The sequence below is a fragment of the Capra hircus genome, chromosome 5, assembly GCF_001704415.2.
Source record: "Capra hircus breed San Clemente chromosome 5, ASM170441v1, whole genome shotgun sequence".
Classification (NCBI taxonomy): domain Eukaryota; kingdom Metazoa; phylum Chordata; class Mammalia; order Artiodactyla; family Bovidae; genus Capra; species Capra hircus.
In genome coordinates this window covers 48,412,373-48,424,519 of record NC_030812.1, presented here as the reverse complement: position 1 = coordinate 48,424,519, position 12,147 = coordinate 48,412,373, and the positions used below count along the sequence as shown (strand labels likewise).

Below are 12,147 nucleotides of genomic sequence, written 5' to 3'. Positions count from 1 at the left end.
TAACTATGACAATTTAAGATATAATACATACAGCCTTATAAAGTTTATAATACAGGCCCCTGGGAAGTTAAGTTTATTTTACACACACTGTTATTGACCAAAACATTTTTCAAGATTCCTTTAGGTTTGCCTTGAGTCTGTTATGAATGACAAGAAATATGTCAGGCTACTGTACACAAGTGTTTTCCAACTTGATTATTCTCACTAGTTCACTACTTGACTTCAGATTGACTCCTGACATTTCTGAAAGGCTCAAAGGTTGAATGCTTGTCACCCATTAGGGCATCCACCTTTTAAATACTTTTTCAAAGTGACAACATGGCTAAAAATACTTGCAGTAGGCTTTGGAGAGTGCAGAAAATTTATCTCAACAATGCATCAGTAAGTTTCCTTAATGAGCACAAAACCTGGATGTTTAAAAAAAAAAAATCCTAGAAATTGAAGATACTGTGTGGCATTTATTCCTTGACATATCTCCTTGATTTACTGGATAATTTTCCTTCTGTACACAATATCTCTACCAGGTCTCAACCAGAATAGTCCAATAGAGGACAGAACAGGAGTCATATGTGTAACTTAAAATTGTCTAGTGACCACCCTAGTGGCTCAGACAGTAAAGAATCTGCCTGCGATGCAGGAGACCTGGGTTCTATCCCTGGGTGGGGAAGATCCCCTGGAGAAGGAAATGGCTACCCACTCCGGTATTCTTGCCTGGGAAATACCACGGACGAGAGGAGCCTGATGGGCTACAGTTCATGGGATAGCATAGAGTTGGACATGATTGAGCAACTAACACTCTCACTTTCAATAATCACACTAAAGTAGAAAAAAAAGGTAAAATTTATTGCAAATGTTTAACTATTACTATTTAACATATAAGCAATACAAAAGAAAATGATGAGATTTTACTTTATAAAAAATTTTGAACCAATTATTTGAAATCTGGTGTTCTGCATCTCAGTCTGGACTATCCTATGTATGTTCTGCCTCAACAATAACATGAACTTTTGTAGCGGAGGGTATAGGTCTAGAAGTCACATGGTCACAGGCTAGAAAAAGCCTTGGAATGATGAGACAATCCAGGGAAATGAAAGGAACTAATGTTCACTAAGCACCTACTCTGGGCCAGTTCCTAATGCACATCCTCATTTAAGCCTCGCGACGATTCTAGGAACTTCCCTTGGTGGCTTGGCGGTAAAGATCCCCCCTGCCAATGCAGGGGATGCAGGTTCAGCCCTTGGGTGGGGAAGATCCTCTGCAGAAGGAAAGGGCAACCCACTCCAGTACTCTTATCTGGGAAATCCCATGGACAGAGGAGCCAGGCAGGTTACAGTCCATGGGGTTGCAAAGAATCAGACACGACTTAGGGACTGAGCATGCACGCACCATCCTAGGAAGCAGTATTTCCCCCATTTTACAGATGAGGAAATGAAAGAGAAGTAACTGAAGCAAAGTCAGCAGCCTGTAACTGGAAAAGCTGTCATTTACTAGAAATAAATACCAGTCAAGAAAACTGTAGAGAAAACTCAGATCGTCTCAGGAGAAGCCAACAGGGGATTAAAAAAACCAAACTAACTAATCCTGCTACTTTTCATTTAAAAGCAAACCCAAGAGTGCAGACACAAAAGGCAAGAAGACATCTTCTGAGTAGCAGCCAGGTTTCCTGGCTCCTGGAGAAGGACTGATGATTCCTGGAGGGCACAGTGATCTACATATCCTGGCTCTGAATCATTAGTATAACTCTGCAGCTGTTGGAAATTAACCTTCAGCAGCAGGCAACTCAGGAAAAGCAATCCATGTTAGTGAGGATAAAAAACACAAAAACTATGTCTCTGGGGATTACATAAGACCTGGTTCCAAGTCCCCCCAGTCGACTGAGCAGCTTAGGAGACAGTCAACAAGAGTGAGCATGAATGTGAGAGAGACCATGGCAGGAAAGGACAGACAAGCAGAGATGCCACCTCCAGAATCAGACAAATGCAACAAGGCTTCAAAATGTGACCGCCTGGCATATTTTCAGTGATGTCCAGAACATGAACGAAACCAGTCCCACAGGTATTACTAACATGTCCAAGGCACCAAAATAATGAAATGGACAGACATAAAACAGTGACTGCCCAGCTCAGTAAAAATGGCCTCTCCAGCCATCAGCTAGGGGTGGGAATGCCCTCTAGTGGCAGTCTGCTGTGTGTGTGTGTGGGGGGGGGGTGGGGGTGGGGGGATGGGGAGATGGGGGCTGGGGCGGGGAGGTCTGCAAGATCCGGAACAAACCAAGTCGCTAAGATTCGGCACAAGTACCATAAACACATCCCCAGGGCGCTTTCTTTCCGAGCGTTTCTACATAATCATATCTTCCCTAAAAATGATGGAGTTTTGTTTGACTAAGAAGCAGAGTCTCAAAATTAGCATATAATGTTAGGAGATGGGAGACTTCTAGTAGATACCAAGTGTAATTGAAGAATTTGAGAGAATTATACCTCTCTCTGGTTTTTATACAGCCAGGAATTACAATGGATACTGTGAGCCCATCACCATAAGGGTGCCTAGAAACAGCAGCATTTCAAGTTCCTAAAATGGTAGTGCTTTTATCACTGAGTGTAAACCTAAAGATTCATTTATGCATTGGAACAGAAAAGGCTCTGACAAGACCAAGTAAATCAGTCCATAAATCACAGCCTCACAATTTATTTGGGAATGGTCCTAGGATTTAAGTATATAGACATTTTGATCAAATAAAAGGCCCTAAAAAACTGAGGCATGAGGCATGAGATAGAGGGATATCTTGTCTTGAACCTGCTTATTTTTTGGGTCTAGAAACTACCTAAAAGAATAAGGGCTCCCAGAAGGACTTCGAACAGACATTTAAGCCCTGATGTTAAAAGAGTTCATATAAGGCTTTCAAAAGAAGACTGGAAGCACACCAGATAGCGCCCCAAATCCACCTAGTGAGCAGCACTGAAAGCAGAGAACTCTACACATCTTGGGCTGCTTCGCCTCGATCTGCTCCTCATCCCCCACTTCCCTAACAAGGAGTAAGCTGGGATGAGACCTAGTAACACTAGAGAATTCACACTTAGCATCTTTCCAATTTCACATGGGGAAACCAAGGCTTAGTGTAACCAAAGTCTTAAAGCCAGTAAGCGGTCTTCCTGACTCCCTGTTCAGTTCGGTTCCCCTGAATCATGCTGTGTCATTTCCATTTTCCTACCAACATTTTCCTTTCTTAAAGCCCTTTTGAAGAACTTCCACCACCAAATCTAAAGCTAGGTTAATGTCTAGCCAGAGAAGAAGACCTCAACAGCCAATGCTTGGCATCTGCCCATACCACCTGCCCCTGCTCTCCTCAACAGCCAACACAAAGCTAAACCCACTGCTCAAATGTGCCCTGTTCTGGCCACCAGGCTGTTGCCGGCTCAGCTCACCACCCCGTGACCCTCACACAGAACCTGCACTGAGACAACTGCGCTGCCAGCACAGGATGAGTCAGCCACCATCGCTGACACTGTGTTAGATGGAAGCTGGAAATTTTATACTTCTCACACCACAACTGTCAGCACAGAATGTCGTAAACCATGGTGTTTTTCTTTTGTTGGCTGTACTGCATGGCTTGTGGGATCTTACTGCCCTGACCTGGGATGGAACCCAGGCCCTTGACAGTGAAAGCACCAAGTACTAACCACCGGACCACCAGGGAATTCCCCCAAACCCATGGATTTTTGAGAACAATTAACTTTCAGACTTGGTTCTGCCACTTACTGCGTAACCTTGGTAATATCCATTCACACAACTTGGATGTCCACCATTGTATATTAAGGGCTAGGTGTTCTTTTTTTCATTGAAGTACAGTTGACTTAGCATGTTAATTTCTGCTGTAAAGTGATTCAGTTATACACATACAGAGATACATTTATTTAAAAATATTCTTTTCCATTATGGTTTATCATAGGCTATTGAATGTAGTTCCCTAGACTACATAATGGGACCTTTAAAAATTGTTTTGTTTTATATTGGAGCATAGTTAACAATGTTGTGTTAGTTTCAGGGGTACAGCAAAGTGATTCAGTTATACAAATACGTGTATCTATTCTTTTTCCAATTCTTTTCCCATTTAGGTTATTACAAAACATTGAGGAGAGGTCCCTGTGCTATACACCTCGTTGTTTATTCACTGCATAAGCAATTGCTTACATCTGCTAATCTCAAACTCCCACTAAGGGCTGGGTAGTCTAAGGTTGGATAATACCTCTCAAGTAGGGACTCCTGGAGTCAAAAAGACAAACTTAGTCAGGTGTGTTAAGTGTGAGGCCAGCTGGGAACCTGGGAAAGGCACTCACTCTCTGTGGGGTAGGTATCTACCTGTATGTCCCAGAGGAGAGCCCTAAACCAAAGCCCCAGAGGACATTAACTTAGCCGGGTGAAAGGGGCATGAGGTGGGCATGCAGACAGAAGCGGCCAGCTGCGCAGAGGTAAGGGGGTGAGAGAGACGTCTGGTCGGGGTAGGAAGTGAAAGGGGTTCAGCACAACTGCTGCCTTCTGCCCTTGGACCAGCTGAGCTCATTCTCCTCCCTGCGCCTTTACAGGCACTGCTGCGCTGCTGAGGACGCCCTCCCACAGATCTCTGCATGACTGAAGCCTTCCGAGACCTGAGGCTCTGCCTAAATGCCTCAGAGGCTTTCGCTGGTGAATGCAGCTCAAGCATGCGGCTCCCCTGACTCGGGGAGCTAAGGATCAGCCTTCCCATGGCGGCTGTTGCTGTGACTCCCAGGCTCCTCGTGTAGCGAACTGGCACAGGAAGATACCGGTCTGAACCGCAGTCGCGGCTGAGTGTGTGAGTTCTGCTTAGGCGGGCACCAGCCAGACTGCCGGGGTTCAAATGCAGGGCTCCGCTATTCTTTAGCTACACCGTCTTGGGCAAATCACTGAACCTCAGTTTCCTCATCTATAAAATGGGGATGACTGTATTCATATCTCAAAAGGCTGTGAAGGTTAAGTGAGGTGATACAGGCAGTAACACTTGGAACAGCACCTCTTGCATCCTAAGTATTCAATAAAGGTTATTACTGTTGAAATGGCTTTGTAGGACCTGGTTTCACTTAAATGACTTACAGAAGGTGAAGTTTCTGATTTTAACATTTAGTGCCACTGTCAACTTGAGGAAAAAAGGAACAGTCTGTTCCCTGGGCAGCTGGCTGACATCTGTGCTCATCAGCCTCCCTCCTTGCACAGACGCAGTCCCAATAGCCCTCTTCCTGGGACACGCACATGGCTACAGATGCGCCTCCTCAAAACACTCCCAACACCCAGAAGAAGCTTTTATGGTTGAATGGTCTTCCAATCTTGCCCATCTCTCTTGAAAGGAGATGTCCATTTAGAGGGTGATGGATTTGTAGTGGAAAGTGACTGGCTTTAGAAATGTGGGTCTTGAGAGGAAAAGAAAATTCAGAAGGCAATTACGAAGGCCACTTTAAGTTTCTGAGACAATTTCAACAGAATTCCAATCAAGAGCATTGTGAAAGGAAACAAGTAAATGGCAGACATTTAAACAAAGTAAACATTAAACCCTCAAATTAAATTCAAGTACCCAGAATACCTAGAAATGCTGGCCTATCTTCCAATTTTAGCTTAAATGATCCATTTTCTTGTTTTTTGTTTGTCTCTCTCACAGAGCTGGGACTGAAATTGTGCTATCCAGGAAGACGGTAAACATAACTGGTAGAGCCTATCAATTCTTCTCTCTCAAGGTTAGACCAAAGAGTTTGGATCAAGGTGCCCATCATCTGCCTCAGTATTAAAACCAGATGGAAATGGTAACAAAAGAATAATGTGATCCTTTATGATAGTTTTAGGAAAGAGAATCGGTAAAGCAGAAAGGCATTAGTAAGGGAAGAGTCCCACAGAGAGGGACTAAATTCTCAGAAGACAAGCTTTCTGTAGGCTTATATGCAGAGGGAGCTGAGACCAGGCAGACATCAGCCGGGAATACCTGGGAGCAGGCTGGAATGGAGAATCAGAATCTGCATGTCAACAAGGCCCCCAGGGGATGCGCACACACAAGAAGCCTGAAGAGCCTGGCTCTACAGGGCTGTGGGCTCCAGCCTGGGCTGCTTCTCAAGAGTCACTATGAACTGGAGGGAAAAAAAAACAGAGACAGGGTTTTTAGTCCAGTCTAAGTGATTCAATCCAAAACTTTCTGGATGTTGAGCCTTTCACTTTCAGGAGGTAGTTTTAAAGAGCACCCTGGGGAAGTGCAGTCACCATGAGACAAGCGAAAGCTATTCATGCTGATGTGATACGTATACAAGGGGAAAATACAGCGAAGAGTGGGTGGCCAGCAGTTTACCCTTATTATATGTCAGACAGTGAAAGACAAATACTATAAGATATCACTTACTTGTGAAATCTAGCAAATACAACCAGAGAAGGCAATGGCACCCCACTCCAGTACTCTTGCCTGGAAAATCCCATGGACGGAGGAGCCTGGTAGGCTGCAGTCCATGGGGTCGCTAAGAGTTGGACACGACTGAGAGACTTCACTTTTACTTTTCACTTTCATGCACTGGAGAAGGAAATGGCAACCCACTCCAGTGTTCTTGCCTGGAGAATGCCAGGGACATGGGAGCCTGGTGGGCTGCCGTCTAAGGGGTCGCACAGAGTCAGACATAACTGAAGTGACTTAGCAGTAGTAGCAGCAAATACAACAAACTACCAAATATAACAAAAGATGGATATGGAGAACAGATACAGACACAGAGAACAAACTAGTGGTTACCAAAGGGGAGATGGGATGGGGAGGAGAAATACAGGAATGGAAGGTTAAAAGGTTCAAAGTATTAGTTGTAAAATAAGCTACATGGATATACAGTACGACACAGGATATACTGAAAAGCCTCTTGATGAAAGTGAAAGTGGAGAGTGAAAAAGTTGGCTTAAAGCTCAACATTCAGAAAACGAAGATCATAGCATCTGGTCCCATCACTTCAGGGCAAATAGATGGGGAAACAGTGGAAACAGTGTCAGACTTTATTTTTGGGAGCTCCAAAATCACTGCAGATGGTGACTGCAGCCATGAAATTAAAAGACGCTTACTCCTTGGAAGAAAAGTTATGACCAACCTAGATAGCATATTCAAAAGCAGAGACGTTACTTTGCCAACAAAGGTCCATCTAGTCAAGGCTATGGTTTTTCCAGTGGTCATGTATGGATGTGAGAGTTAGACTGTGAAGAAAGCTGAGTGCCAAAGAATTGATGCTTTTGAACTGTGGTGTTGGAGAAGACTCTTGAGAGTCCCTTGGACTGCAAGGAGATCCAACCAGTCCATTCTGAAGGAGATCAGCCCTCGGATTTCTTTGGAAGGAATGATGCTGAAGCTGAAACTCCAGTACTTTGGCCACCTCATGCAGAGTTGACTCACTGGAAAAGACTTTGATGCTGGGAGGGTTTGGGGGCAGGAGGGGAAGGGGACGACAGAGGATGAGATGGCTGGACAGCATCAGTGACTCAATGGACGAGAGTCTGAGTGAACTCCGGGAGTTGGTGATGGACAGGGAGGCCTGGCATGCTGCGATTCATGGGGTCGCAAAGAGTCAGACACGACTGAGCGACTGAACTGAACTGAACAGTATATACAGCCAATATTTACAAATAACTCAATGGAGCATGGTCTTTAAAAACTGTAAATCATTATACTATATACCTGAACTTACAGAATATGGTACATCAAGTATACTTCAATTAAAAAGAAAGAAATTAGAATCACCGTTTGCAAAGCTTACAAATACACTTGTAAAATCTTAAGCCAATCAGCCTTTATCCTCAAAGGAGGAGAAACAGAATAGGTCTCCTCTTGGGAGGAAAAGCTTTCTTTTCTCAGGCAAATTCTACCTGTATACAGCACCACCGTATCAGGAACCTACCTTGCTTGTCTGATTTGGTTTGATCCCAGGCCCTCGAACCAATAGTGGAACTTTGATATCAAATTCATACAGCTGTCTTTTGTCTATTGGCAAAGAAAACTGTCCTGGAAAAAAAAAATGCATAGGGTAAAGACGGAGCCAAGATAGAAATGTCTCTCATGCACACATGCATTCAATCAATAGTAAAAATAAAAAATAGCCATTTTTTTTTTTAACTAATTATGGTGTTTTAGCGAAGAGCTTAAATCCCCCAGGGTCCCTAATTATTACAAGGCAGGAAACAATGAGCTCATCTTCTTTAAATAAATGTCCAGAGGAACTCCCTGGCTTTAAATAGGCAAATACAACAAAAGGAATCACCAGAAAGTACTGAAGCACAAATATCCATTATTTATGTGTGATACTCCACCTGATCACAACCGAATGAAGTTAGTCTAAATGCTATTAAATAAAGGAACAAAACCATTTATCCAGCCTTTCTTGAATAAACTGTACCTCAAGATAACCAAACAGTTGATGAGGCAAATTTCCTGAGGAATTCCAGCTAGTTAAGTTCAAAAGGAAGGACAGAGTTATGAAGTCGTATTTTGCAGATTCTGAGGGAACTGATTTACGCACAATCATCAGTGGAAGTTTCAGCCACAAGAGGTTCACAGGAGGAGCTCAGGTTGGTACCGCATGAGCCATCAATCAGAAACAGCATCTCTAAAGTGAGGCAACCATACATCCAGGCTTCATGATGTGAAGCAGTAAGAAGTACACAGCAGCATCAATAAGAAAGCATTCTTGTTGAAAAACACGCATTTCTAGTAAGACTCTCGATCTAACTATCAATCTATAGAAAATGCTGAGTATAGATAAACAAGTTATCACATATGCAATTAGCCATATCTAGAATGTGATACTCTAAAGGACAAAAGACCAGTTTCTCCGATAAATCAGTGGCAAAAGACAGCCGTACGACACATAAAAAGTAAAGGTAGCGTGTGGATTTTATGTAGGTTCTGATATGTAATCAACTAATCAGATGCACAATCAAGTGTTGACGTATGGAATCACCATGTCTGGAGTGCCTTCAGAAACTTCTAGCTAAAAAAGAAACATGCAGAAGGAATGAGGAACTCAAAAGACTGGCCCTGTGTCACTGAAAATTAAAGCTAGACAACGAAGGTTAATTTACTAGTCTTTACTTTGACTTGAAAAATATTCATAATAACACATGAAATGCCTAATCAATCTGCTCCTGTGCAAATATCAGATTAATTACCTTCAAATTTAGGAAATTTAAAGAGTGGAGAAAGAAGAAAATACTGATTTTTAGCTAAAGAAGGTCCAAGTAAAAAGGATGAAAGTCAAGGACATGGGGTTGACTCATACTGCAGTTGTGAAAAGACAAAAGCCACAAAAGAAAAACCACACACACCAAAAACCTAATGTCACAGGACAGTTTTTCCCCAGGGCAACCCTCTCTTCGTCTTCCTGTGTAAAATGTCATACCCCGGTCTCTAAGATCCACTTATCTTTTAAATCAAGTTCAGTTTCTCACCTCTTTCATAAAGCCTGCCTCCAACCCATCAAGCTTATTCTCTGCTTAGACTCCTTAGAACACCACATAATTTAGCCTGTCAGATGGCAAGTAATGAAACTGGGTCTTTCCCTAAGGGAATGAGTTGGCCTTCTAACCAGAGGAGCCCTGAGGGCAAGACCCTCCCTCTGGCCTATTCACCACTGCAAAAGGACAGAAGCTCCCAGCCAGCGCTACTGACTGGGTGAGAACGGAGAGGCCCTTCACCAAGGTCACGGTCTGCCCCTTACCTGTGTGATAGCCATTGTCTGAGGTATAAAAGATGTAGGTGTTGTTGAGCTCCCCATTGAACTCCAATCGCTTGACCAGCTTCTCCACAAGGTCATCCACTGAGAGCAGAGTCTGCCACCTGAATGTGAACAGAGGGCAGCAACAGCACCTCAGAGACAAAGGGCTGAGGTACTGCCATCTTGCCAAAACAGCAGAAGCCAGTCCAAACAAGCTCCCAAACCCAAAACACCCCCAAACTCCCTCCCAAAGAAACCCCTCAAAGCCACTCTTCCCTGAAAGCTCCAATCCCACATTTCCGTTCCTTTCATTGCAAAACACAGATTAGAAAATTCCAGAACACTCCAAATTTAACTGATTCCATAGAAATACATTAGGCTTTTAAACAATGAATTAGCTTTATTATTTATCATGACTGGTGATGAGAATGAAAGACTCCTGGTGTCGCTGTATGGTGGACACCAACACAATATTGTAAAGCAATTATCCTTCAAGTAAAAAAACAAACAAAAAAAACTCCCCAGTACCAGAAGGCAAACTTGTCAAATCAGCACTGATTGACAGAGATGAATTCAGATAGACCTGTGCTGCAACAGTGTTTAATGGACTAAAAGGGGTCAGCAAACTATAGTCATGGGTCAAAGCTGGACCACATTCCTTCTGTTTTCAACTGTGGTACAAGACATAAAATATTACTGTTTTAACAATCTGTAAGTGGATAGGTCAGTAGGGTTCAGTATATTCACCGAGTGAAACCAATCTCCAGAATGTTTTCACCTTGCGAATCTGAAACTCTACACCCCCAAAACGACAACTTGTGGGCTGTTTTTATATGAAGTTTTATTGGAACACAGCCATGCTCATTCATTCTCATACTGTCCAGGGCTGCTGTGCACTCCAACAGCAGAGCTGAGCATCAGCAACAGACATAAGATGGCCTACAAGCCTGTAATATTTACTATCTGCCCCTTCACAGAAGAAGTCCGCCAATTCCTGGTCCAAAACTAAATCTTAAGAGAAAGTAACACACTTTTAAAAACCTGACTTAAAAGAATTTTCTCGAAAACTCAAAACAGCAAAGGCAGATATTTTGCTCTAGTCTAAGCCTTTGGGTCTTATGTAATTTTCTTTAGACACAGTGAAAAGAAAAATTTCAACCAAATGGCTCCAATTTGCAACATTTTAACGAGTCAGAAAAATGGACTGTTTAATCAGTCCTAAGGGCCAAAGGCCACCTTACTGCTAAATGCGGAGACCCCCTATCAGAATCTCTCCCACCAACTTGCTAAGCTCTGATTTTTTTCTCATGGTGCAGTCCTCTATGCATGGGTTGCTTCTGAGGGTCCTCAAAGACCACCCAGACTGAGAAAGGAGCAGCTCTTACCTTTTCCTAAATGCATTATCTAAAAACTGTATTGAAGAATTAGTCATTGGGGTCTTGGCTTGCCGAATTAACCAGTGCTTGTTCTAAAATTTAAAAGAAGAAAAAAAGTTAGCACCAAGTCACCACAGTCAAAGTACTAGAGTAAATAAAAGGATCACTTGATACTTGAGCAAAAAGGAACTAACTGATTAAGCCTGATTAAGCAACTTCAGATTTTCCCTCCACCACCCACTCCCACCTCCCTTCTCTGTGTTTATAAGAAAAAAAAAAATTCTGCAAATTATCACTCATTTTTTAGCTTCTTCCCAACCCCTCCCTAACAGCAGAAGGCCTGGGATCCTTCCTGAGCAGCATAAGACATTTAGAGAAAGATGCCGGAAACTGACTAGATTACATTTGTAACTTAGAATCTGTGCTTGAGTCTGTCACTCAAACTACAAAAGGGTAAATACTAACTTTACCTTCCTCTAAGTTTTGCCTAATAAGTCATCATTCCATTTTCCTCTATCTTCCTACCAAAGATATAGATCATTCTTAGACCTTGGGGAAAAAACCTTATCATAGCAATTTTCTAAAACTTCAAATCTAAAGGCTTCTTCTCATTTAAATAAAGAAGTTTTTTTTAAAAAATTGCCAAATACTTTTGATTTTCTCCTCCCTATTCATACAACCCTAGGCCGCCACCACGCAAACTGTGATCCTCAATCTTCTTTAGTTAGTATGCTTGAAAAATGCTATACAGCATGTTCTCCTATTGCAAATTCATGTTAGAACATGAATAACTGAGAAATTCTGTAGCACAGTGACTTATTTAACCTTAAGTTGCTAGGCTTACTTAGCCATGGGAGCTTGTATGTACTTCTTTTGGAACAGAGAGAGACCAGCCCTTTGGTTTAAAACTCAGTTCACTCAGTTTTAACATCATACACAGCAAGCACAGCCTGTGCCAGGCAATGTGCTAAATGCTTCTACGTACAGACTCCTGAGAGCCCCTTGGACAGCAAGGAGATCAAACCAGTCAACCCTAAAGGAAATCA

At 42.7% G+C, this 12,147-nt stretch overlaps 1 protein-coding gene across 1 annotated transcript in view; it reads right to left on the bottom strand.

Annotated features, from left to right (window-relative positions):
• The window catches only part of GNS (glucosamine (N-acetyl)-6-sulfatase), a 46,485-nt gene that overhangs the window by 14,716 nt on the left and 19,622 nt on the right, over positions 1–12,147 (bottom strand). Inside the window, 3 exon segments of the mRNA NM_001285690.1 lie at positions 7,914–8,017; positions 9,729–9,847; positions 11,111–11,193. Of these exon segments, the coding sequence (NP_001272619.1) occupies positions 7,914–8,017; positions 9,729–9,847; positions 11,111–11,193 (306 nt within the window).